A 27,387-nucleotide genomic window follows, 5' to 3' on the forward strand; every position below is an offset into this window, starting at 1 on the left:
CCATTTTTTTCTCATTAATGTACACTCTGCACCCCAGCTTGACTGAAACAAAAGCAGAAATGTAATTGTAATGCAAATGTAATGTAATGCAAATTGGCTGACCATGGACGAGCCCTGTGACAATGCCAGCAGTCAGAGCGTGGTGTCATGGGTGACTCACGGTTGCAGGAAGACCTGCTTCAGAGTGCCCAAGAACTGCGAGGCACTCTGCACCACATGATCACCACACTCCCACAGCGGTGTGGCCCACTCCAAAGCCCTGCCCGACAAGAGGGAAATAATAAATCCCACCTTAGCCCACTCGGAGGGGAATCTGTTATGAATGGGTCACCGAGGAGAAAAAAGCAAAACAAACTAAGTCACAGAAAACCAGAGAGGTTGGTAACTATGCAGATTGCAGATCCCTGATCTTACCACACAACTAGCAGTAGCTGTGGAGCGTGCCTATGATGTTCCTAGACGCCTCGTCACGGCCAGAGGACTAAATAAGCCTAAAGCAAGAAAAGAGAAAACTAACTGCCCCAGAGCAGACCCCAAAGGAATAGATAGCCCCCACACATGTATTGATGGTGAAACAAGATGAAGGCACAAACACAGGCAGGAAAATAGGCTGAGCAAATGATGGGGCCCAAACTAACTAGACAGGAAAGGAAAAGAAAGACACTGTCTGCAACCTGCAAAAAACTCTACAAAAATCATGACCAACACTTCTGATAGGAAAATTAACCCTGAAGTCACTAGACTTCATCAGCACTCTGAAATATTCTGAGACAGAGCAAAAAGAGACCGAACTAGTAAGGGACAAAAAGCCAATTGGCAAAAAACTGATAAATAAGAGTGGAAATTCAGCACAGCCCCCAGCAGGGGCTGGCTGACCACACCAAAAAACTGAATAGACCAACAAAATCAAGTGTGAACATTAGCAGAAAAACTTGGTTTTCAGCTCTGTTCCAGTCATCTAAAGCTAAGAGCTGACAAGCCAGAAGGAATCACCAGCAACTGAATAGGGCGTCGGCTGTCTTAAATTCAATCTGAGACTCCTGAGATCCAATCGTCATCCTCATTCTCAGGTGGCAGATCTCCACCGATCAAATCAGCCTCTCTACCTCCTATTACCACCAGAGGGAGTCTGGAAGGAGAACTCACAACTGGAACTGAACCAGAGAATGAACTCACAACAGGAATCGTGCTGCCAGCAGCTCCAGCTGTATAGAGCACTGGATCACGAAACCCCTACAAGAAGCACTATTGCCCGAGAACTTCTCGGGCAGTGGGAGGCGGGACAAAGTCGGGGCAGGGATGGCAGTGGTCACACGGAAGACAGCCTCCGTGGCTGCCTGAACAGCGACCGCAGTAACATCCGCAGCTGAGGCTGAAGGCTCGAGAGCCACCAACATGCCCTGCAGCTGGCCGATGTACTGCAGCAGTCGCTGTTCGTCCGCCATTACTAGCCAGACCCTGGCGCTAGTATAATGTTAGGGGCTGGCGGAATGCACCAAATAATAAAGATGGTATTTAGGTGCGTTCGCAGCCTGGGGTCCACCATGCAGAGGTGTTAACTGCTGCTCAGTAATTGCGGACGTGATATGGCGGTATAATAAAGGGACACATGAGGTTAACCTCACCCAGTGTGTACAGAGGCGGACTCTGTTACCTCACAGAGCCGCACAACCGCCAAATAATAAATGCCATAGCCTGTTTGTACTCACAGAGCTCGGCAGTGTGAGCGCTAGCGTATAGTCACAGGACTCTGCCCGAGACACTGGGTTAGAGTCCCTCTAGACATGCTAGTGCTCGGCACCGCACCTGCGGTGCCAGCTAAGTATAACATGTGCAAGTGTGCACAGTGCCGCTCAGGCGGCCGCCACTAATCTCCCCGGATTGGGCCAGATAAACGCAGGTTGCGCAAGGCGTTGCACAGGCGTGGCTGTCACTTGCCATGGTACGATAGTGCCCTGCAGTGGGCGACACCATCGGACGCTAGTGTGCAGAAGGCTGGACTGCACTGTGGCATATACAGTAGCCACTGACAGGCGCTAATTCTAACCGCTGAACCCTAACAACAAACACAACCAAGGGTTGGGGTGTTATAATGAGTCAGTCACCAGATACATGCATCCATCATCATACACTCCATAACAATTTGAGTCTATACTAGCGCATGGCCGTGCGGCCATGTGGCTCTTTTATAGTAGCGTCCTTCCGGGACCTTCCTGACCCTCCTGATGGTCCAATCCGAGCTGGAAAAGGACCTGAGCATGTGACCTCCGATCTCCAACGAGAGATCGTCCCACGGGCATGCTCACTGGACCGAAAGGAAGACCTAGTCCCTGGAGTAGCTCAATGCTGACCAGCATGCGTTGCTATAGCTGGACCAGAGGTGGCAGCAGTAACCAAACCCACAGAGCTGGTCTGAGCAGAGCGCCTGGATCGACGAGTCTGCTGGGCAGCCTCCTCTGCGGCCAGAGAGGAATGGGAGACTGCCGAATGCAAGGCTCGGGATTCCTGCTGTGCAGCGACAGGAACCCAATGCCTAACAGAAACAGCATAATCCAGCTAATCGATAGCCATCCCTTGGCCAAGAAAATTGCCAAACTGCATCATGTGAGTGCCATGACAGTCGGAAGAATACGAAATGAAGTCTGTCCATCCATTCACAAGCCCAAAGGTGGACATGCAGGAAAAATATCAAAGTTGACAAAACAGCTCATCTCAAGGTCTATCAGTTCTGGAACGACAAACATGGCAGTGGAGGTGGCTCATATGCTTCATAATAATGAGATCACAGATGTCAATGCAAGCAACATGTGACTCACAATACACAAAAAAAGGTGAACAAGCCTCAACTTCAATATTGTCATAAGAAGCGATAGTTCGAATTTGCAAACAAGTACAAAAAGGGGACATTTAAAGATTTGAAACGGGAGATTTGGAGTGATGACACAGAAGTCAATAGACTAGGCTGTGATGGGTGCAAATAGGTCTGAAAGAAATAAAGGAAAAAGTGGCTAACGGCTTGAGAAATTGAACGAAATCTCGAGTTTGGTGGAGGAAGCCTGATGGTATGGGGTTGTTTCACAGCCGAAGGCATTGGATACTTGACCAGGATCGATGGTGGTCTCAATGCTGAACTATATGTGAGTATCCTACAAGAAGAGTTACTTCGTACACTCAAGTACTATGGATATAAGAGATGAAAAAGTGGAGTAACCGTAAACCACAAATAATGTTAAAACAAGGATGTATATTTGAAAAAAAATTCACTAAACGATAAATAACATGTAATACAGCAATAAATAAAAAATAAGGAGGATTAATACACAGAGATCCGCTGAGTCAGTCCAGCAAAATAAGCTATGCATAATATATACGCCTCCCCTCACTATGGGTCAGCATTACAAACTGTGAACCTACTTTTTGCTTCATTCTGACTTCCTTGGACTTTCATTTTACATGGTGACTGGGGTGGACACGTTTTGTATATATTATACATTGCTTATTTTGCTGGACTGACTCCGCAGATCTCTGTGTGTAAATCCTTCTTATTTTTTTTATATATTATTGTATTACTTGTTATTTATCTTTTAATGAATTATAGTTAAAATGGTGACAAAATGTACAATTTGTGGAGGAAGGTTGAACTTGATGGACCTAGGTCTTTTTCAACCTATGTAACTATGATTTTTTTCCAAATAAACATTCTTGTTTTAACACAAGTTTATGGTTATTCCATTTTTTCCTCTTATATGCATGCCTTTTGGAATACTCCACCACCTGATGCCATATTTTTACTCTATGGGTGGATACTAGACTTTAGTCCCTTACCCTTTAATGAATATGTGCTTTAGGAATACCCCTTTATTACTCAAGTACTATGGGTATGAAAAGGACGACATAGTGTTCCAACAGGACAACATGAAGCATGCATTGCCATATGGCGAAGAAATGATTCAATGACAATGAAGTAGAGGTGCTGGATTGGCCACTACAATCCGCAGACCTAAACGCAATCAAACACTTGTGGGTAGAATTGAAGAAAATACTGTATACATACCCAAGTGAGTCAACCAGTATGCACCAACTTTGGAAATGTGTAAAAGAGACACGAGATCAATTTTCGGTCAACACAAGCTTTAATCTGATTGAGAGCATGCCCAAAAGGATTCAGGTAGTGTTGAAAACCAAAGGTGGATTTATGAAATGCTAACAAAAAAATTAAAATGCAGATCTTTAGGAGTAAAACAGTAACAATGTAGTGACATGACAAGAATCTGCATAACTAATCATATGCTAAATAGTTGCAAGTCAAATTTATGTATGAGATATCCACGATGATTGCCTATCAAATGACGGCAGTCTCAAGTTCAAAGCAGAAGTGGAAAATGAGATATGGAGCCTGAAAGTCAAAAGTTCAAAACATTGTTACCCTTTTGCTCTTCACTATACATAATAGAAAACACCACAGGAAAAACACAGTGATAAAGTCCAAAACTTTAATATATGTTTTGCAAAAGTTTATTGTACAAAAGCAGATCTTAAAACAGATAACAGGGATAAAAAGTGACAGGCAAAAATCTCATCAGCCAGGGCGGTATAGACACCATGGGAATCCCAGTAAATAATCAAAGGTCACATAGATACATAGGCATTTAAGAGCAAAAGCTCATGTGAGGTGAATGCCAGTGCATGGTAAAGTGAAATCACTACATCAAATCATTGATTACATACCCCACATAGAGCAAGCATACAAAATGTTAAATATACACTCACTGGCCACTTTATTAGGTACACCATGCTAGTAAGGGGTTGGACCCCCTTTTGCCTTCAGAACTGCCTCAATTCTTCGTGGCAGAGATTCAACAAGGTGCTGGAAGCATTCCTCAGAGATTTTGCACCATATTGACATGATGGCATCACACAGTTGGCGCAGATTTGTCGGCTGCACATCCCTGATGCGAATCTCCCGTTCCACCTCATCCCAAAGATGCTCTATTGGATTGAGATCTGGTGACTGAAGAGGCCATTTGAGTACAGTGAACTCATTGTCATGTTCAAGAAACCAATCTGAGATGATTCGAGCTTTATGACATGGCGCATTATCCTGCTGAAAGTAGCCATCAGATGTTGGGTACATTGTGGTCATAAAGGGATGGACATGGTCAGCAACAATACTCAGGTAGGCTGTGGCGTTGCAACGATGCTCAATTGGTACCAAGGGGCCCAAAGAGTGCCAAGAAAAAATTCCCCACACCATGACACCACCACCACCAGCCTGAACCGTTGATACAAGGCAGGATGGATCCATGCTTTCATGTTGTTTATGCCAAATTCTGACCCTACCATCCGAATGTCGCAGCAGAAATCGAGACTCATCAGACCAGGCAACGTTTTTCCAATCTTTTACTGTCCAATTTCGATGAGCTTGTGCAAATTGTAGCCTCAGTTTCCTGTTCTTAGCTGAGAGGAGTGGTACCCAGTGTGGTCTTCTGCTGCTGTAGCCCATCTGCCTCAAAGTTCGACGCACTGTGCGTTCAGAGATGCTCTTCTGCCTACCTTGGTTGTAACGGGTGGCAATTTGAGTCACTGTTGCCTTTCTATCAGCTCGAACCAGTCTGCCCATTCTCCTCTGACCTCTGGCATCAACAAGGCATTTCCGGCCACAGAACTGCCGCTCACTGGTTTTTTTTTCTTTTTCGGACCATTCTCTGTAAACCCTAGAGATGGTTGTGCGTGAAAATCCCAGTAGATCAGCAGTTTCTGAAATTCTCAGACCAGCCCTTCTGACACCAACAATCATGCCACGTTCAAAGGCACTCAAATCACCTTTCTTCCCCATACTGATGCTCGGTTTGAACTGCAGGAGATTGTCTTGACCATGTCTACATGCCTAAATGCACTGAGTTGCCGCCATGTGATTGGCTGATTAGAAATTAAGTCTTAACACACAGTTGGACAGGTGTACCTAATAAAGTGGCCAGTGAGTGTACATGCAAAGTGCCACCAGAGAGAAAGCTGTAATCATACCGGGTATACACGCTGTCTGCTGCCTACCCCAACGCACGTTTCGGAGGTTCTCCTTCCTCAAGGGGCGTGCCATACAGAGTGACATAAGTTAAATAACTTATGTCACTCTGTATGGCACATCCCTGAGGAAGATTATTTACTGGGATTCCAATGGTGTCTACACTGCCCTGGCTGATGTGGCTTTTGCCTGTCACTTTTTAGCCCTGTTATCTGTTTTATGATCTGCTTTTGTACAATAAACTTTTGCAAAATATATATTATAATCTTGGACTTTATCATTGTGTTTTTCCTGTGGTGTTTTTTGTTCTGACATACAGTGTGTTCTATATTGTGCTGATATACAGGCTAGTGGTATTTTTTATATAAATATCAACTATATATGATATCTTTAACATGATGTTTCATTATGTTATACCATACTAGCCTTTGGTGTTTTTCTTGTAGCCATATTATACATAACGGTTCTAACCTGCGTGAGTTTTCTGATGTGTAACAAGATTTGATTTCTGGCTAAAACATTTTCCACATTTCGAACACAAGTATGGCTTCTCCCCAGTGTGACTTCTCTGATGTATAACAAGAATTGATTTCCGGTTAAAACATTTTCCACATTCTGGACATGAAAATGGCTTTTCCCCTGTGTGAGTTCTCACGTGATCAAGAAGATATGATTTGTGCCTAAAATATTTCCCGCACTCAGGACATAAAAATGGCTTCTCCCCTGTGTGAATTCTCTGATGTCTAACAAGACTTGATTTCCGGTTAAAAGAATTTCCACAATCTAAACATAAAAATGGTTTCTTCCTTATGTGAACTCTTTCATGTCTAAGAAGAAATGATTTTGTGTTGAAACTTTTCTTGCACTCTGAACATGAAAATGGCTTTTCTCCTTTGTGAATTTTTTTATGTGTAAAAAAATTTGTTTTGTGGGAAAAACTTCTGCCCAATTCTGAACTTGAAGATGGCCTCTTTACTTCCACGGCACTTTGATTTGTACGGCCCCTTTTGTGTCTTTTATTTTTCTTAATAGTCTGTGATGAATTAGAAGATAGGTACTTTTTAAAAGGATCAGATGATAGATCTTTGCTGTGAAGGGTTGATGGTGCAGCTGAGACAATGACATACTCATCAAATGTATCTTGCTTGATATCAAGGTCATCTGATTTAAAAATTGAAACTGTCAGATGTCCCTCTGTTCTGCTACAGTCATCTGCCAAGCATAAAAACAATTATTTTTGAATAACAAAACCTTAACATTTTTATAACATTTCTATGTAAAATGTTCATAGAAAATACAAAAAAAAAATCACAATTCTGCAGTAGACCTCAGTGCACCTAAGTACACGAACACAGGACCATAACATGTAGTTCCACCATTACTCCCCAGCAACATGCCCACTGTCTTGGGGTCATACTTGATTCCGAGCTTTCCTTTGTCCCCCACATCCGATCACTGGCTCACTCTTGTTATCTGTACCTCAAAAACATTTCTAGAATTCTACCTTTTCTTACTTTCAACTCTGCAAAAGACTCTGACTGTTTCTCTTATTCATTCTCGTCTGGACTATTGTATCTCTCTAATAATCGGTCTCCCTCTTACCAAACTCTCCCCTCTCCGATCCATCCTGAATGCTGCAGCCAGGATCATATTCCTCACCAATCATTACACTGATGCCTCTACCTTGTGCCAAATAACAGAAAACTGACGGCACATCAAGAACTAGTTAGTCTGAACAGGTGCATACCAAAAAACAGCTTACATATCAAAATGATAAAATGGTTGCACTCAATTGCATTAGGGCACATCAATGTGAAATACATGAAGTTTTGGCCAAATTTTGTGCTAAGCATCTCATGTGTTTTTCCTAAATTTCAAAAGCCATTACGCTATTCACACTTCATGTAAGTAGGGAAGGCTACTTACAAAATGAGTGGTAAAAAGTGAGGTCATGGTGGAAGAGGGAACAGGCTTGGTCGGGTTAGGTGTGGACCTCATAGAAGTGCCAGAGACATGAGCGCCTTCTTGCTGCACTATCTTCAACACGATGCCCATATTCATAGGGTTAGAGATAGTGCTGACTACTGGGTTGCCACTCTGTTAGATCCTGGTACAAGAGTAAATTTAGCCAGATGCTTTTCCCCCTGGAAATTCAACTACCTATGTTACTTTCCTTATATTTTTCTACCAATATTAATGTATGAAACTGATGTTTGTCCCATCTGAGTATGACTGGAATAAAAAAAAAAATTGGAGGTGTTGCATGCGGTAAGAGGTCTATGAGGTCTCCCACCTAAGAAGGCTTACCCCGTTCCCTTAACCATCAGGTCCTTATTGAAACTTCAATTCCAAGCCGTAAATGCTGGTCCAGGCCCTGATACCTCATGCATGGCCCATGGCAGATTGCGTCTGGGCTATTATAACAGGTACTCCTGTGGATCAATTGATGCCACTTTTCATGGTGTCTGCCCCTAATTTTAGCTGTTTGGGAACTTTTTTGTCACCCCTTAAGGTGTTGACTATGCGTTTGGTTTTGCCCCCAATTGAATCTAATGAGGTTCAGATACATTTGTCGAACGTCGGTATGTTCGGTGAATTCAAACCAAATCGAACCTTGAAAGATTCGCTCACCTCTACTCATTACTGAATTTCCTATGCCTTCTTGTGGATTTCAATTCTGTTCTACCTGTGTCCATAATTTCAACTTACTTCAATGGATCCTGTAGTTACTATTTGCTCTTCCTTTTGCTGTTTTACCAGTGTTTCATCTGCAACTCACTGATATGGATAATATTTTTCTTCAAATATTTTTTTAAGTTGTCTGGTGTCCTTTGGTATGTAGTTCAGAAATCTGGGGAAATAAGGGTCAGCATCTTCTAAGTCCAAGGGTGTTGGGAATATCATTTAAGGTTTCATATCAAGCCAGAGCAGATAACATTGCAATAGATGGGTTTTGATGACAAAAGTTAAGCGGACAGTTTTTGGTGAAAGAGGATGCAGTGGCCTAACGACAGAATTGTGTTCTCTTTATTGTGATATGGAAGGACTACACCTTAAATCAAGCAGACATAATAAAGTAGGATGGGATAATCTAAGACCTCAATCCCTGGATAAAAACAAGGAATTCAACTAAAGATTGGGCATTGCTCCAGCGGAACGATAGCCCCAGGAAAGCCCACGTCAGCAAAAGATCCTGGCTTCAACATGTATCAATTATACTCTTGTGATAAAGATGGTCTTAGCCAAAGTGAAATAGTACAGAAATTAAGTTGAAATTTTCAGTTAGATTATATCCAACTAGATGGTGGCCCGATTCTAACGCATCGGGTATTCTAGAATATATATGCAGTTTATTTTTGAAGATTTAATAATAATGCAATAATGCACCCCCCAATCCTGATATGTATGGTTCTCTCACCCCCAATCCTGATATGTATGGTTCTCTCACCCCCAATCCTGAAATGCATGCTACCCCTCAACCCCCTATCCTGGTATGCATGGTCCACTGACCCCTCAATCCTGGAATGCATGGTCCTCTCACCCCCCAGTCCTGGTATGCATGGTCCTCTCACTCTATAATCCTGGTATGCATGGTCCCCTCACCCCCCTTTCTTGGTATGCATGGTCCTCTCACACCCCAATCCTGGTATGTATGATCACCGTCACCCCCCTTTCCTGGTATGCATGGTACCCTCACCCCCCAATCCTGGTAGGCATGGTATCCTCACCCCCCTTTCCTGGTATGCATGGTCCCCTCACCCCCTTTTCCTGATATGCATGGTCCCCTCACCCCCCAATCCTGGTATGCATGGTCCTCTTACCCCCCTTTTGGGGTATGCATGGTCCCCTCACCCCCCAGTCCTGGTATGCATGGTCCTCTCACCCCCCAATCCTGGTATGCATGGTCCCCTCACCCCCAATCCTGGTATGCATGGTCCCCTCACCCCCCAATCCTGGTAAGCATGGTCCCCTCACCCCCCAATCCTGGTATGCATGGTTCCCTCACCCCCCTTTCCTGGTATGCATGGTCCCCTCTCCCCCTTTCCGTGTAGCCGCGACCAATCAGCGTCGCGGCCCTCTGTCCGCGACCAATCAGCAACACGGCCCTGTAGTCCCGACCAATCACTGCAGCGGCCCTGTAAAAAATAATATTAAAAAATAAAAAAAAGTTATTCTCACCTTCCCACGGCCTCCTGTCTTCTTTCCACGCGCCCGGACTCGCGTTCCCAGTAATGCTTTGCGTCTTAGACCGCTGATGACGTCGGTCTTCTTTCTCGCTCTCGCGAGAGTGACATCATCAGCGGTCTAAGCTGCAAAGCATTACTGGGAACGCGAGGCCGGGCGCGTGGAAAGAAGACAGGAGGCCGTCGGAAGGTGAGAATAACTTTTTTTTATTTTAGTTCTCTTTTTTACAGATTAAGGCCTGTGCCTGTCGCTGAATGGTTACGGCCTGGCGGGGGCCTGGCGGCCGCGACCAGTCGGCGGCCTGCGATTTTGGTTACAGACAGACACGATAAGGCGTTTATATATATATATATAGACAGAACCACAGTCTCATAGACTGCACCACCAGAGCGATGTCCATGGCTGTTGAATGTCCACCTAAGTTGAGCAATATTTTATATCTAGTGTATTTCTGAAGATTGAACTAAAGAATGGAAATTTTAAACCAAAGAGATCATTTTGTACATCAAAAATCCTTTAGTTCAATCTTATCTGTAAATCAGATTTTTTTCTTTAAATTTGAATATATTATGTAGTAGAAGAAAATGTAATTTATTTTATTTAACAGCCTTTAGTTCGATCTCGAGCCATGGCGACTTGATGGATAAATGATCTGTAGGAAGATCGATCTTGTGCAAGCCTAGATAGGTCCACTAGGATCTTCTCCACTATTGTCATGATTGTATCAAGCCATTGGGCTGCTGGTTTTCCTCTTTGCTTTGTTCCCTTTATTCGTCCAACCATGATGTCCTTCTCCAATGATTACTCTCTTTATATGATATGTCCATTGAAGGCAAAAAGTAGAAGAAAATACTTTACCTTAATTCCGTTTTAAATCCTGCACATCTGTAGTTGAAATAGCTTTGGCAAAGTATATCCTTCTCATTTCAGTCCTCTGATATTAATGCTATGGAGCAAATATAGGATGAAGTAGGACAGGCTGTTCAGAGCATGTCAGTATCTTCATTAAATGAGTCACTCTAAATTGTCCGATTTCTCTATACAAGGATTTCCACATCTACTGAAATGTGAGCCATAACGCATTAATGAAATTCTAAGGCCAAAGAAGGTCCCAAGCGTTGTCACAGGGAAAGGGGGTCTATAATAAGGTGGCCATTCAGTGCATGTCTCTAACATCTATACTTTGTTAAAAAACAGTAATTTGATACAACGCTAATAAGTCTAAATTCCAAAATCGATCAGTATAGAGAAAACACCGTATGCACTACTAATGAGCAGGTGCTCAAGTAGGTTCCCACACCATATACAGAGAGAAAATGAACTTGGCACTCAACTTATGATGAAGTTTTTTGTAATTTAAAGTGGTCAAAGTAGTCAAGAAAAACGTTTCGGCCACAACCAGCCTTCCTCAATTTCCTAAATTCCAAAATTGAGACAGCACACGATGAAGACATAAGACATATTAACATAGGAATATAGCATGTCTATAATCAATATTATAAATACCCAGCATGTGATATCAATGGTAATTACATCCAAATTTAATTTATATTTTGGTTGAAGGAGGGAAAAAATACAACTAATACCTGAGAAATGACAGTGCCTAAAATATCAGCACACAATTATTACAGCTGGTGACTGAGAAGAATCTGTGACCTGTCTGCATTTAGTGCTTACTACTCACCTGGGCGGTTATCTGTAGGAATCTCCTCTTTACACCGCTCATCACCCCTCACACATGTCTCTGTAGTATTAATATGGGTCAGATCGTCACCCTGAAACAAAAATTGTAAAAGTCACAGACAGATGGAGAAGTCACATCTATGATCAGCTCTAATCCTGCCATCTCCACCATTACACAAGTATAAAACATATAATACTGGTGGATAAAACAAGACTGAGCACAAGACCTTCACAGCCGTCTACACATCATAGGGGAGATCTCATGTCACCTTCTCTCCATCTACCTGATGATCCTGAGGAACATTGGGATCTTCTTGTTTACAGTCCTGTGGAAGAAGAGGACGGGGACATCTCTCTGGTGTTGTCCTCTTGCTGCATAGAACTGGAGGAAACACATACAGGGACTGAATTCATTCTCTACATACAGATAATTATAGGCCATGTCTATTTAGTTCTGTCTATTACCTGGTGATGTGAGGGGCTGGGGAACCTCCATCATGACGTCCTTGTACAGATCTTTGTGTCCTTTTAAATACTCCCACTCCTCCATGGAGAAAAAGATGATGACATCCTGACACCTTATAGGAACCTGACATATACAATGATACTGTCATCCCCCGATCCCTTCATAGTGTTACTGTATAATCTCCCAGCATTCCCAGCAGTGTCACCTCTCCAGTCAGCACCTCAATCATCTTGTAGGTGAGTTCTAGGATCTTCTGGTCAATGATTTTCTCATGTATCAGGGGATGAGGTGGAGGCCTCATGATGGGGCTCAGGGGTTTTCCCCATTCCTCAGACACAGGGGCCTGACAGCGCTCACTAGAGGTCTTCTTCACTACTGTGTAATCCTGGTTATGGAGAGACACATTAATAAATCTCACTACAGACATATCCAGAGTCCTCACCTCTCCAGTTCTGTCCATCTGTTATTCCCATAGATAAGAATAATGTAATGTGACGTCATCAGAATCTCTCACCTCTCCAGTAAGCCGGAAGAGGATCTCTAGGGTGAGGTGTAATATCCTCTCCGCCATCTTGTCCCTGTCCCTATCCATCCTTGATGGGTCAATGAGGAAAATTCTCTTATATAGCAGATCTCTACTAAGAGGATCTGATATTGTAGGCACCTGAAAGAGAAGACGATGAGGCAGTTGTAACATCATAAAGAATCCTAAGTGATAATACAATTACTGGAGATAATACGGGGAACATATAATAATATGAATTTAAACAAATGTAACATGTAGATGTTGTATTCTCGCTTTGTACAGACTGTTTGCTCAAGTCTGGGGAACAGATCCAGTTATCATTTCTCAGCTACCGAATTGATGGAAAATCCCTCTATGAACCTTGCCGTATGGAAACAGTTCTCCTTGGATGCTGTGGTCAATAGTGACGGTCTAATCTACCCAGTTAAACAGCTCATCAGCATGATGTTACATGAAGGCACTATTGCAAGAAAAAATAACATTTATATGAAATGGATACATAAAGGCTATGTACTTTTCCAAGAAAAATATTCTTGTGTAATGTTTTTTTTTTATTGTGGAAAAATCATATAACAAATAGTGATGAGTGAGCATTGGGGTGCTCGGGCAGGCTCGGTGCTCGATTGAGTATTGCGGGTGCTCGAGCGCCATACTCAAGTCCCTGCCTTCGAAGTTTGGCACCTGTTAGACAGCCAATGAACATGCAGGGTTTGCCCACCATACATGGTAATGCTGTAGCCATGTTGCATACTGGCATTACTTTGATTGGCCAGCAGCATCAAGTCATGTGGTCTTATTTAAGACTCGGTGACGTGAAGCTTGGCACACTGTGTTCAAGAAGCAGGGAGAGGTGTTGGAGGGAGAGCATGGTTTAGAGCAGAGATAAAGTCATAGTTTAATAATATTGCTAATGCAGCACTTGTATTCTGTTCCTGCAGCACTAAAACAACAGTCCTTATCACGGCTACATACAGTGGGTACGGAAAGTATTCAGACTCCTTTACATTTTTTACTCTGTTTCATTGCAGCCATTTGGTAAATTCAAAAAAGTTCATTTTTTTCTCATTAATGTACATTCTGCACCCCATCTTGATGGAAAAAAAAAACAGAAATGTAAAAATTTTTGCAAATTAAAAAAGAAAAACTGAAATATCACATGGTCATAAGTATTCAGACCCTTTGCTCTGTATTGTGTAGAAGCACCCTTTTGAGCTAGTACAGCCATGAGTCTTCTTGGGAATGATGCAACAAGTTTTTCACACCTGGATTTGGGGATCCTCTGCCATTCTTCCTTGCAGATCCTCTCCAGTTCCGTCAGGTTGGATGGTGAACGTCGGTGGACAGCCATTTTCAGGTCTCTTCAGAGATGCTCAATTGGGTTTAGGTCAGGACTCTGGCTGGGCCAGTCAAGAATGGTCACAGAGTTGTTCTGAAGCCACTCCTTTGTTAGTTAAGCTGTGTGCTTAGGGTCATTGCCTTGTTGGAAGGTGAACCCTTGGCCAAGTCTGAGGTCCAGAGCAGTCTGAAAGAGGTTTTCATCCAGGATATCTCTGTACTTGGCCGCATTCATGTTTCCTTTAATGGCAACCAGCCATCCTGTCCCTGCAGCTGAAAAACACTCCCATAGCATGATGCTGCCACCACCATCTTTCACTGTTGGGATTGTATTGGGCAGGTGATGAGTAGTGCCTGGTGTTCTCCACACAAACCACTTATAATTATCACCAAAAAGGTCTATCTTCATCTCATCAGACCAGAGAATCTTATTTCTCATAGTCTGGGAGTCCTTCATGTGTTTTTTTAGCAAACTCTATGCGGGCTTTCATATGTCTTGCACTGAGGAGAGGCTTCCATCGGGCCACTCTGCCATAAATGCCCGACTGGTGGAGGGCTGCAGTGAAAGCTTTCTCCCATCTCCCTACTGCATCTGTGGAGCTCAGCCACAGTGATCTTGGGGTTCTTCTTTACCTCTCTCACCAAGGCTCTTCTCCCACGATTGATCAGTTTGGCTGGACGGCCAGGTCTAGGAAGACTTCTGGTGGTCCCAAACTTCTTCCATTTAAGAATTATGGAGGCCACTGTGCTCTTAGTAACCTTGACCAGATGTGTGCCTTGCCACAATTCTCTCTGAGGTCCTTGGCCAGTTCCTTTGACCTCATGATTCTCATTTGGTCTGACATGCACTGTGAGCTGTGAGGTCTTATATAGACAGGTGTATGCCTTTCCAAATCAAGTCCTATCAGTTTAATTAAACACAGCTGGACTCCAATGAAGGAGTAGAACCATCTCAAGGAGGATCACAAGGAAATGGACAGCATGTGACTTAAATATGAGTGTCTGAGGAAAGGGTCTGAATACTTATGGGGCCATATGATATTTCAGTTTTTCTTTTTTAATAAATTTGCAAAAAATTCTACATTTCTTTTTTTTTCTGTGAAGATGAGGTGCAGAGTGTACATTAATGAGAAAATTTGATAAATGGCTGCAATGAAACAAAGAGTGAAAAATTTAAAGGGGTATGAATACTTTCCATACCCACTGTATTCGCCTTTCTGTTGTAAAACCGTTGTTACCTGCATCCAATGGAGGGAAAGTTTAGGATTAGAGGCACCTAGGCATAGTTTAATATTGATATTGCAGTAGTTATTTACGGCTGCTGCTGCACCGTTAAAATAACAGTCCTTGTCAGGAATAAATATTTTCTTCTTTCTGCATTAATATCGGAAAGTTTGCAGACATATACACCTAATTTAAAAAGTGAAAGGTATGTGGAAAGGGACGAGGAATTAGAAGTACTGCTGATGGTGCATGCAGAGGCCATTACCATGGGTCAGGTGAGACTGTGCCTTCTGCAGGAGCACAATAAATCATCCATGAGACCTAGCTTCCTGTCCCACTGTCGGAGGGTGCAGGACACCACTACTGAAGCCAGAACAGTGTGAACAGGTGGTCGGTTGGATAGCAGATAATGATTCCAATATGTTTTCTAACAATGCCCTGTCTTCCAAACGGTCTAGTCTCACTAACCAAGAGTCTGGATGACATAATTCTCACCATGAGCCTCCTTACTCCCACCATGGTGAGTCCCAAGGGACAAGTGATCCCCCACTCGGACACTCCGAGGAGCTCTTTACATTTCCATTTATTGATTCTGTCCTCTTGCCCTGTACGTTTTAAGAGGAACATGAGGAGTTGATGGGTAGTGATGCCCAAATATTTGCGCAACCACGGTCAAAAGAAGATGACAGTAGGGAATGGCAATTAGTGTCTCAAAAGCTAAAGGATGAGACACAGTTGCCAACAAGTGATGTTGTGTTAAATCAACAAGTCAGGAGGAAGACGAAGATGGAGTTGAAGATTGGGTGATGAACGATGAAGTTACTGACCCAACATGGGACGGTGCCATGTAGAGTGTAAATACCCAGACACTCAAACACTAAACAGCCACATTTTCATTTCCATATGTTGCCATTAAGGCTTGTGGACTGGACACGGAGACCTTCTGCAACTTCATGGCGGCAGACGTCTCTCGGTACTTTGTACCCAGCCACCACTATTTTTACCAGTGTGCCATCCCCGCCTTACACCAGCATGTGTCCTATAACATCACCCGTGCCTTGACCAATGCAGTTGCTAAGAAGGTCCAATTAATGACCGGCAAGTGCTTATGGCCAGGGATGCTACATTTCCCTAACGACACACTGGGTGTAACTATGAACCTAGTGGAGTCCTGAAAAGAGTTGCACCCTGGGACGGCACACGTGCTACTGACACTGAGGATTGCAGACCCTAGTTACACCAGTTCCTGCACCCCCTCCTAATCCATCTCAGATTTGTCATCCATATCAGTAGCAAGCTGGAAGCACTGCCTCGATTGAAGCACCAACAGGCTCAGCTCACACTAATATGTTTAGGTGACAAACAGCATGCTTGTTGAAAGGTATAACAGACCAGACAGATCTGTGGCTGTCGACACTGAACCTACAAGGAATGGTTGTGTGTGATAATGGCCGTAACCTGGTGGCGGCTGTGAAGCTTGGCAAGCTCGCACATGTACCATACCTGGCCCAAATGCTCAACATAGTGGTTCAGCAGTTTCTAAAAACCTACCCAGATTTGCCTGAGCTACTTGTAAAGGTACGCCCAGTAAAGCTGCCGCTGATCTGGCGGTGCTGCAGCAGCACTTGCAAATGCTAGCTGACCGACTAGTAAGCGACGTGACCACATGCTGAAACTCCACATTACATATGTTTGCAAGGCTTTGTGAGCAGAGATAGTATTTGCATATCAGCTACAACATACCGTCGGTACTCCGGTCAGTCGCCACACATAACAACCGATGAGTGGATATGGATGTCCGACATCTGTGAGGTTCCCCAAAACTTTGAGAAATGAACTCAAATAAAGATTATTATTATTAACTAAGATGGTGAGCGGGAATGATGCCATAATCAGCCTAACCATCCTGCTTATTAATAATAATAATCTTTATTTTCATATAGCGCTAACATATTCCGCAGCGCTTTACAGTTTGCACACATTATCATCGCTGTCCCCGATGGGGCTCACAATCTAGATACCCTATCAGTAAGTCTTTGAAATGTGGAAGGAAACCGGAGTACCCGGAGGAAACACACGCAAATACGGGGAGAACATATAAACTCCCTGCTGATGTTGTCCTTGGTGGGATTCAAACCCAGGATTCCAGTGCTGCAAGGCTGCAGTGCTAACCACTGAGCCACCATGCTGCTTCTGTGTTTTTGTGTTTACTCAAATGCTCGCTTCTCACAATTAAAAAGGAAGATTTATATGTGGTCTAGGTAGAGATGGTGGATAAACATACACAGGGTGATGCTACCCAGCCCAGCCTCATCTTCTCAGAGCGGATTGGGTGATAATGAGGAGGAGGGTGAGGAACAGGAGATGGTTGCCTGTGCTACAGAGGGTATACAGGGAGTATCGGAGTTCCTCTTCCTCCTAATTTTTGGCAGTTCTTGCATTGTCCGCAAAAGCTTTGCAAGTTTCAAAGTCCCTTCTTCATAAATTAAACAGGATGCGTCTGACCATGTCACACACACCACGTGCCCAGATAAGGTAGCAAAATGTTAAAATTACATTTACTGGTGACTACCGGTGGGTGTAGTTTTATTCTCCCTCTACTATGTCATCTACTGTAGTCATAGGCGACGGGGAAATATGGTGAGAAATGATCCGACTATCAAGGGGTGGAGGATGTGCTTTTTTTCTTTTTAATTTTGCCTTATACACAAAAGAATGTTTCCTAACATTCTTCCCTGTATAATCCATTTCATCTTCAGTTTTATATGTTTTGTCAGTCTGTAAAAGTGGCGTAATACTATGACAACATTGTTCCCATCAGCGACCTGGGAGTCAGAGATGTGTACACACGTCTTCTCCACGCTGTTCCCATTCCATTGAGCTGTTTGCATCCATTTCAGCAATTTCTTGCCTTCATCCCTCTTATTGGAGTTTTCTGAAGAAATGCTTGCGTTTCCCATTGTCTTCCATTATACTCGGTACTCCAATCGAGTCCGTCCAAGCGTCCAGTCTGCTGGAATCGAGTACTGAGCATTTTAGTACTCGATCATCACTAAGAACAAATATCCCCCAGGGTTACACAGTCATTGTACATGAAAAATGCCAAAATAATAACGTAATCATCGTCATTTTTCCATTCCCAAAACATGTGGGAATTCAAGCCGATCAGTTACATTATATGGAGCCGAAAATGATGACAAAATACAGAGAAATGGGAGGAAAGAGAAAGGTCCCAGCACCAGAGATAAGGGAGGCAGAGGGCCCAGTAGTGTCAGCACTGAAGGGGTTACTGCCCCCTGTGCCCAGTAATGGGGAATCTCCAGCACCTACCTCCACCTGCAGAGCCGCACTCCACATATATGGCTGCTCTGTGCGCACAGGACCTGGGATGAGGTCACAGGAGGGGAGGAGTCAGGGGTCACATGATCAGGGGCCTCAGTCTATGCAGGACTCTGCTGTGCTGGTTGTCATGGTGCTGGATGAGCAGTTGTGTATGTGTAATGTGACTGTATTCAGGTCGGGTGTACTTAAACATCTACAATCTGAAATATTGAAATTGCAACACCACAGAGGAAAAGTTGTGGAATTTTGGAAATCCCAGGATTAAGTGTAACAATGTGTTGAACTTTTAATTTTCAGGCTTCATATCTCACCATCCTCTTCTGCTTTCAATGTGAGAATCCATTATTTTATAGACTATCATCTTGGAGATCTCATACATTAATTATACAGACTAATTATGCGGATTCTTGTTACTGTTTTGCTCATTTTTATTATTTTGTCATATTTTCAATCCACCTTTGGCTTTCACCACTGCCTAAATCCTTCTGGGCATGCTCTTGATCAGATTCAAAAATTATCTCAGGTCTCTTCTACACGTTCCAAATGTGGGTGCAAACTGGTCGACTCACTTGGGTCTGTAGAGTTTTTTCTTAAACTCTACCCACAAGTGTTCGATTGCATTTAGGACTGGAGACTGTGGGGGCCAATCCAGCACCTCTACTTCAGTGTCATCGAACCATTGCTTTTCCAACCTTGACATATGCTTCTGGTCGATGTCCTGATGGAACACTATGTCGTCATGCTTCTGGTCGATGCCCTGATGGAATACTATGTCGTCATGCTTCTGGTCGATGCCCTGATGGAACACTATGTCGTCATGCTTCTGGTCGATGCCCTGATGGAACACTATGTCGTTCTTTTCAAACCCATAGTACTCGAGTGTACGATACTCATATAGACCTCAACATTGAGACCTCCATCGATCCTGAACAATTAACCAACGCCTTTGGCTATGAAACAACCCCATATAGTCAGGCTTCCTCCACAGAACCTGACAGTTCCTTCAATTTCTCAATCTGTTAGCCCCTTTTTCCATTGATTCTTTCACACCCATTTGCACCCATGAGAGCCTATTCTACTGACTTTCGTGTCACAGCTCCAAAGCACCCATTTCAAATCTTTAAATGTCCACTTTTTGTACCTTTTTGCAAACTCGAGCCAACACTTCTTATGATGAAATTGAAGTCGAGGCTCCTTCACCTTTTTTCGGGCCACTATTCCAGGCTTTTGTAGTGTGTATCTCACGGTGCTTGCATGGACGTCTGGGAACTCACTATTATGAACCATACGAGCTGCCTCCACTGCCAAGTTTCTTATGCCAGAACTGATAGACCTTGTGATAAGCCAACTTGCTGACTCAGATATTTTGTCTGGATGTCCACCTCTTGGCTTCTGATTGAATGGACTGACTTAATTTCATATTCTTCCAATTGTCATGGCACTAACATGATGTAGTTTGGCAATTTTCTTGGCCAAGAGACCGCTATCAATGAGCTGGATGATGTGTTTTCTCTTTTCTTGGGAAATCTTCTTCACGGCTGATTCGAACCAGTGACCTTTTGCTTAGGAAACAACCTAATAATACACTGAATTATTACAGAATATAATAATAATACATTTTATTTTTATATTGCCGACATATTCCGCAGCACTTTACATTTCAGAGGGGATTTGTACAGACAATAGACATTACAGCATAATAATAATCACATAGAGTAGATTATAACAAATACCAAGAGGAAAGAGGGCCCTGCTCGCAAGCTTACAGTCTATGAGGAAAGAGGTAGACACGAAAGGTGGGTGGTAACAGTTGCCCTGATTGTATGGACCAGCAATAATGTTAAGTGTGTAACAGCACAAACACAGAGGGCTAATGGATGCATAAAGCATGTGGGAACATGATGCGGGAAATCTGGTTATGGTAAAACTTTTGGCTGTGCCACACAGGGATAGATTAGGTTAATGTGTTGAGGCGATAGGCCAGTCTGAATAAATGCGTTTTCAGGGCACGCTTAAAATTGTGGGGACTGGGGACTAATCGTATTGACCTGGGAAGTGCATTCCAAAGAATTGGCGTGGCACGTGTAAAGTCTTGGAGACAGGAGTGGGAGGTTCTGACTATTGAGGATGCTAACCTCAGGTCATCAGCAGAACGGAGGGCGCGGGTAGGGTGGTATACTGAAACAAGGGAGGAGATGTAGGGTGGTGCTGAGCTATGGAGGGCTTTGTGGGTGATGGTAATAAGTTTATACTGAATTCTGGAGTGGATGGGTAGCCAGTGTAATGACTGGCACAAGGTAGAGGCATCGGTGTAACGATTGGTGAGGAATATGATCCTGGCTGCAGCATTCAAGACAGATTGGAGAGGGGAGAGTTTGGTAAGAGGGAGACCGATTAGAAGAAAGTTACAATAGTTGAGACGAGAATGAATAAGAGAAACAGTAAGAATTTTTGCAGAGTCAAAAGTAAGAAAAGGTCGAATTCTAGAAATGTTTTTGAGGTACTGATGACAAGAGCGAGCCAGTGATCAAATGTTGGGGGCAAAAGAAAGCTCGGTATCAAGTATGACCCCAAGACAGCGGGCCTGTTGCTGGGGAGTAATAGTGGAACCACACACAGAAATTGCAATGTCGGGTATAGGTACATTAGTAGCGGGAGGAAACACAAGGAGTTCAGTCTTTGACAGGTTCAGTTTCAGATATAGTGAGGACATGATATTAGACACAGCGTTTAGACAATTGCCGGTGTTTTCTAGAAAGGCTGGCGTGATGTCAGGAGAAGAAGCGTATAATTGGGTGTCATCAGCATAGAGATGGTACTGGAAACCAAATCTACTGATTGTTTGACCAATAGGGGCAGTGTACAAGGAGAAGAGGAGGGGGCCTAGAACCGATCCTTGAGGGACCCCAACAGTAAGGGGAAGGTGAGAGGAGGAGGAACTGGCAAAAGATACAGTAAAGGAGAGATAGGAGGAGAACCATGAGAGAACGGTGTCCTTGAGGCCAATGGAACGGAGCATAGTGAGGAGGAGCTGATGATCCACAGTGTCGAATGCTGCAGAGAGATCCAAGAGAATTAGCATGGAGTAATGACCATTTGATTTAGCTGTTAGCAGAGCATTAGAGACTTTAGTGAGGGCAGTTTCAGTGGAGTGTAAAGAGCGGAAACCGGATTGGAGAGGGTCGAGAACAGAGTTTTCTGAGAGATAGCGGATAAGACGGGAATGGACCAGGTGTTCCAGGAGTTTAGAGCTGAAGGGAAGATTAGAGTCAGGTCTATAGTTAGCGGCACAGTTTTGGTCGAGGGATGGTTTTTTAAGTAGTGGATGTATGATGGCATGCTTAAATGAGGAGGGAAAAATACCAGAAGAGCGAGAGAGGTTAAATATTTTAGTTAGGTGAGGGGTCACAGCAGGGGAAAGGGACTGGAGGAGATGTGACGGAAATGGGTCACTGGTGCAAGTGGTTGGGTGAGAAGATGCAAGGAGCCTGCTTACTTCTTCTGTGACTGGTTCAAAATCAGAGAGTGAGCTAGATGCAGTGGGGGAGGGAGGACAGTGCATGGTATGAGGTGATTGGGGAGATAATTTCCTGTCGAATCTGGTCAATTTTTTCTTTGAAGTAATTGGCCAGATCATCAGCTTGGAGCTCTGTGGTTGGGGCCTGTACTCATGGATTGAGTAGAGAATGAAAAGTGTCAAAGAGACGTTTCGGGTTATTGGACAGTGAGGTGATGAGGGTGTTGAAATAGGCTTGTTTGGAGAGGTGAAGGGCAGTGTTGTATGTTCTAAGCATAAACCTAAAATGGATGAAATCTTCGTGTAGATTGGATTTTCTCCACAGATGTACGGCGCACCTGGAGCACCGCTGCAGGAAACGTGCTTGCACCGTGTGCCAGGGTTGTCGCCGTCTGCGTTGTGGTGTTCTATTTATAGGGGGTGCAACTTCATCCAGGGCACTTTGAAGTGTTTCATTGTAATGCTTCAATGCAGAATCAGGGCAGGAGAGGGAGGAGATAGGGGCCAATGAAGACTGCAAGTTCTTCATAAGTTTCTGGGTGTTAATGGCCTGTATGTTTCTATAAGTCTGGACAGTGGGGGTGACCTGAGCAGCCTGGCAGTTCTTGATAGAGAATGAAAGAAGATTGTGGTCAGAGAGCGGGAGAGGGGAGTTTGCAAAATCATCCACTGCACAAAGCCGAGAGAAGACCAAGTCGAGGGAGTTTCCGTCTTCATGCGTTGGAGAATTAGTAAGCTGCGAAAGGCCAAATGAGGAGGTTAGAGATAAAAGGTGAGTAGCAGATGGTGAGAGGGGAAGAGCAATGGGGATGTTGAAATCTCCCATGATGAGGGTAGGGATGTCACAGGAGAGAAAATGTGGAAGCCAAGTGGCAAAATGATCCAGGAACTGATGGGAGGGGCCGGGAGGACGATATACCACCGCCACTCGCATGGAGAAGGGGGTGTAAAGTCTGACGGCATGGAACTCAAAAGAAGGGAAGACTAGTGAGGGTAGTTGAGGGATAACCTGAAAGGTACATTTTGGTGATAGGAGCAGACCAACGCCTCCACCTGCTCTATTGTCTGATCTTGGGGTATGAGAGAAGTGTAGCCCCCCAAATGAAAGAGCAGCAGCAGCGGTAGTGTCTGACTGCTGGATCCAGGTTTCAGTAAGAGCCAGGAGGTTAAGAGAATTAGAAAGGAAGAAGTCATGGATGAAGGAGAGTTTGTTACACACTGAGCGAGAATTCCAAAGTGCACAATTAAGAGAGACAGATGGCATGCAGGGAATATTAATAAAATTAGAGGGGTTTCTGAGTGTAGAAGTCGGGGGGTTTGACTTTCTATAACATGGGGGACCAGGGTTGGGAGCAATGTCTCCTGCGACTAGGAGAAGGAGGATAGAAAGAGTGAGCAGATGGTTAAGTGATTTGTGAGAGCGTCTCTGATGTTGACTGACTGGGTCTGTGCGAAAAGATTGTAATTTATAGACGATGAAAAAGATTTTTCCACCAGCAGGAACAAAACAGTAACAATGCAGCGACATGACAAGAATAACTGCATAACTAATCATATGCTAAATAGTTGCAAGTCAAATACAGTTAGGTCCATATATATTTGGACAGAGACAACATTTTTCTAATTTTGGTTCTAGACATTACCACAATGAATTTTAAACAAAACAATTCAGATGCAGTTGAAGTTCAGACTTTCAGCTTTCATTTGAGGGTATCCACATTAAAATTGGATGAAGGGTTTAGGAGTTTCAGCTCCTTAACATGTGCCACTCTGTTTATAAAGGGACCAAACGTAATTGGACAGATTAAATAATTGTAAATAGAATGTTCATTTCTAGAACTTGGTTGAAAACCCTTTGTTGGCAATGACTCCCTGAAGTCTTGAACTCATGGACATCACCAGACGCTGTTTCCTCCTTTTTGATGCTCTGCCAGGCCTTCACTGCGGTGGTTTTCAGTTGCTGTTTGTTTGTGGGCCTTTCTGTCTGAAGTTTAGTCTTTAACAAGTGAAATGCATGCTCAATTGGGTTGAGATCAGGTGACTGACTTGGCCATTCAAGAATATTCCACTTCTTTGCTTTAGTAAACTCCTGGGTTGCTTTGGCTTTATGTTTTGGGTCATTGTCCATCTGTAGTATGAAATGACGACCAATCAGTTTGTGTTAGGAACGGCGGAACGCACTAAATAAAGGTAATAATAAAGTGCGTTCGCCGCTCGGGGTCCACCGTGCAGTAGGTGATATAACCGCTGCTAAGTGGTGGCAGGAGCAATATGGCGGTAATGCACACAGGGTTAAACGTCACCCAGGTGCGAGGAGCAATCTCTGTTAAGTCACAGAGATGCCAAATAAACATAAATACAAAAGACAGAGGTTGTTGAGGTCACAGTACTCAGTATAAATACACACATGGTATCCGGTCACAGGAGTAGCCCAAGATGGCGGCAATACGTCCGTCTAGACCTACTGTGTGTGCGGCATCGCAGCTGCGGACGCTAAGGAGAGCTGCTACTGCAGCGCGGCGTGGACACTGCCGCTAAACGACAAAGCTATGGCGCAAGCGCAATGTCGGACGCTAGCAACTGTGGATGTTGCAGCAGAGGAGCGCTGGCGCTGATTCTAACTCAATCCCTGACCACATACGTAATATCAGAGGGAAGGGGTTTTATAATGAGTCATTCACCAGAACCATACATCCGTCCTCATACACACAGCAGCAAGTAAGTCTATACTAGCGCATGGCGGAACAGCCATGCGCGTCTTTTATAGCAGCTGGGACCTTCTGCAAGCCTTCAGATCTCTGTGAGGGTCTGGATCCCTGTGGAGTAAACGCAGAAATCCGACGCCTAACAGTTTGGCTGCATTTGGCTGAATCTGAGCACACAGTATGGCTCTGAATACCTCAGAATTCATTCGGCTGCTTCTGTCCTGTGTCACATCATCAATAAACACTAGTGACCCAGTGCCACTGGCAGCCATGCATGCCCAAGCCATCACACGGCCTCCGCCGTGTTTTACAGATGATGTGGTATGCTTTGGATCATGAGCTTTACCATGCCTTCGCCATACTTTTCTCTTTCCATCATTCTGGTAGAGGTTGATCTTGGTTTCATCTGTCCAAAGAATGTTCTTCCAGAACTGTGCTGGCTTTTTTAGATTTTTTTTTAGCAAAGTCCAGTCTAGCCTTTTGATTCTTGATGCTTATGAGTGGCTTGCACCGTGCAGTGAACCCTCTGTATTTACTTTCATGCAGTCTTCTCTTTATGGTAGATTTGGATATTGATACACCTACCTCCTGGAGAGTGTTGTTCACTTGGTTGGCTGTTGTGAAGGGGTTTCTCTTCACCATGGAGACTATTCTGCGATCATCCACCACTGTTGTCTTCCGTGGGCGCCCAGGTCTTTTTGCATTGATGAGTTCACCAATGCTTTCTTTCTCAGGATGTACCAAACTGTAGATTGTGCCACTCCTAATGTTGTAGCAATTTCTCTGATGGGTTTTTTCTGTTTTTGCAGCTTAAGGATGGCTTGTTTCACCTGCATGGAGAGCTCCTTTGACCGCATGTTTCCTTCACAGCAAAACCTTCCAAATGCAAGCACCACACCTCAAATCAACTCCAGGCCTTTTATCTGCTTAATTGAGAATTACATAATGAAGGGATTGCCCACACCTGTCCATGAAATAGCCTTGGAGTCAATTGTCCAATTACTTTTGGTCCCTTTAAAAACAGGGTGGCACATGATAAGGAGCTGAAACTCCTAAACCCTTCATCCAATTTTAATGTGGATACCCTCAAAGGAAAGCTGAAAGTCTGAACTTCAACTGCATCTGAATTGTTTTGTTTAAAATTCATTGTGGTAATGGCTAGAACCAAAATTAGAAAAATGCTGTCTCTGTCCAAATATATATGGACCTAACTGTATATGTATGAGATAGTCAATATGTTTTTCAATAAAGTGAATGTAGCCTCAAGTTCAAAGCAGTAAGCACAATACCCAGGCCCATTTTTCTCATACAATGATTGGGCAATATTCCACACGCTGATATATCATATAGATCATGTCACAATTATAGAATCATAGAATCGTAGAGTTGGAAGGGACCTCCTGGGCGATCTGGTCCAAATTCCTGCTCAAAGCAGGATTCGCTAAATCATCCCAGTCAGATGTCTGTCCAGCCTCTGTTTGAAGACTTCCATTGAATGAGAACTCACCACTTCTCGTGGCAGCCTGTTCCACTCATTGATCACTCTAACTGTCAAAAAGTTTTTTCTAATATCTAATCTGTGTCTCCTCCCATTCAGTTTCATCCCATTGCTTCTAGTCTTTCCTTGTGCAAATGAGAATAAAGATGATCCTTCTACAATGTGACAGCCCTTTAGATATTTGTAGACAGCTATTAAGTCTCCTCTCAGTCTTCTCTTTTGCAAACTAAACATTCCTAAATCCTGCAACCTTTCCTCATAAGACAGGGTTTGCAAACCGGTCACCATTCTGGTCGCTCTTTTCTGAACTTGCTCCAGTTTGTTGATGTCTTTTTTAAAATGTGGTACCCAAAACTGGACACAATATTCCAGATGAGGTCTGACCAAAGAGGAGTAGAGGGAAATAATGACTTCACGTGATCTAGACTGTATGCTTCTGTTAATACATCCTAGAATAGCATTTGCCTTTTTTGCTGCTGCATCACACTGTTGACTCATATTCAGTCTGTGATCTATTAGTATACCCAAGTCTTTTTCACATGTGCTGTTGCTTAGTCCTATTCCTCCCATTCTGTATATGCTTTTTTCATTTTTATTGCCCAGATGTAGTTCTTTGCATTTTTCCCTGTTAAAAACAATTCTGTTAGTTGCTGCCCACTGCTCCAGTTTATTTATATCTTTTTGAATCCTCTCTCTCTTCTCTAGTATTAGCTATCCCTCCTAGCTTTGTGTCATCAGCAAATTTAATCAGTTTACCCTCAATTCCTTAATCTAAATCGTTGATAAAGATGTTGAACAATACAGGGCCCAGGACAGAGCCCTGTGGTACCCCACTGGAGACATTCTTCCAACTGGATGTGCAGCCATTATGTAACATATAGATA

The 27,387-nt window shown here is 43.6% G+C and overlaps 1 protein-coding gene across 1 annotated transcript in view; it reads right to left on the reverse strand.

Moving 5' to 3' along the window:
- LOC141052980 (uncharacterized) overlaps positions 1-27,387 on the reverse strand; it is a 177,737-nt gene that overhangs the window by 98,007 nt on the left and 52,343 nt on the right. The window contains 8 exon segments of the mRNA XM_073550308.1: positions 6,494-7,234; positions 11,892-11,982; positions 12,175-12,272; positions 12,356-12,479; positions 12,562-12,741; positions 12,871-13,020; positions 18,772-18,843; positions 19,385-19,618. Coding sequence (XP_073406409.1) covers positions 6,494-7,234; positions 11,892-11,982; positions 12,175-12,272; positions 12,356-12,479; positions 12,562-12,741; positions 12,871-13,020; positions 18,772-18,843; positions 19,385-19,618 — 1,690 coding nt within the window.

Source organism: Dendrobates tinctorius, unplaced genomic scaffold, assembly GCF_039654945.1.
Source record: "Dendrobates tinctorius isolate UK_male_01 unplaced genomic scaffold, ASM3965494v1 ptg000164l, whole genome shotgun sequence".
NCBI classification, from domain to species: Eukaryota; Metazoa; Chordata; class Amphibia; order Anura; family Dendrobatidae; genus Dendrobates; species Dendrobates tinctorius.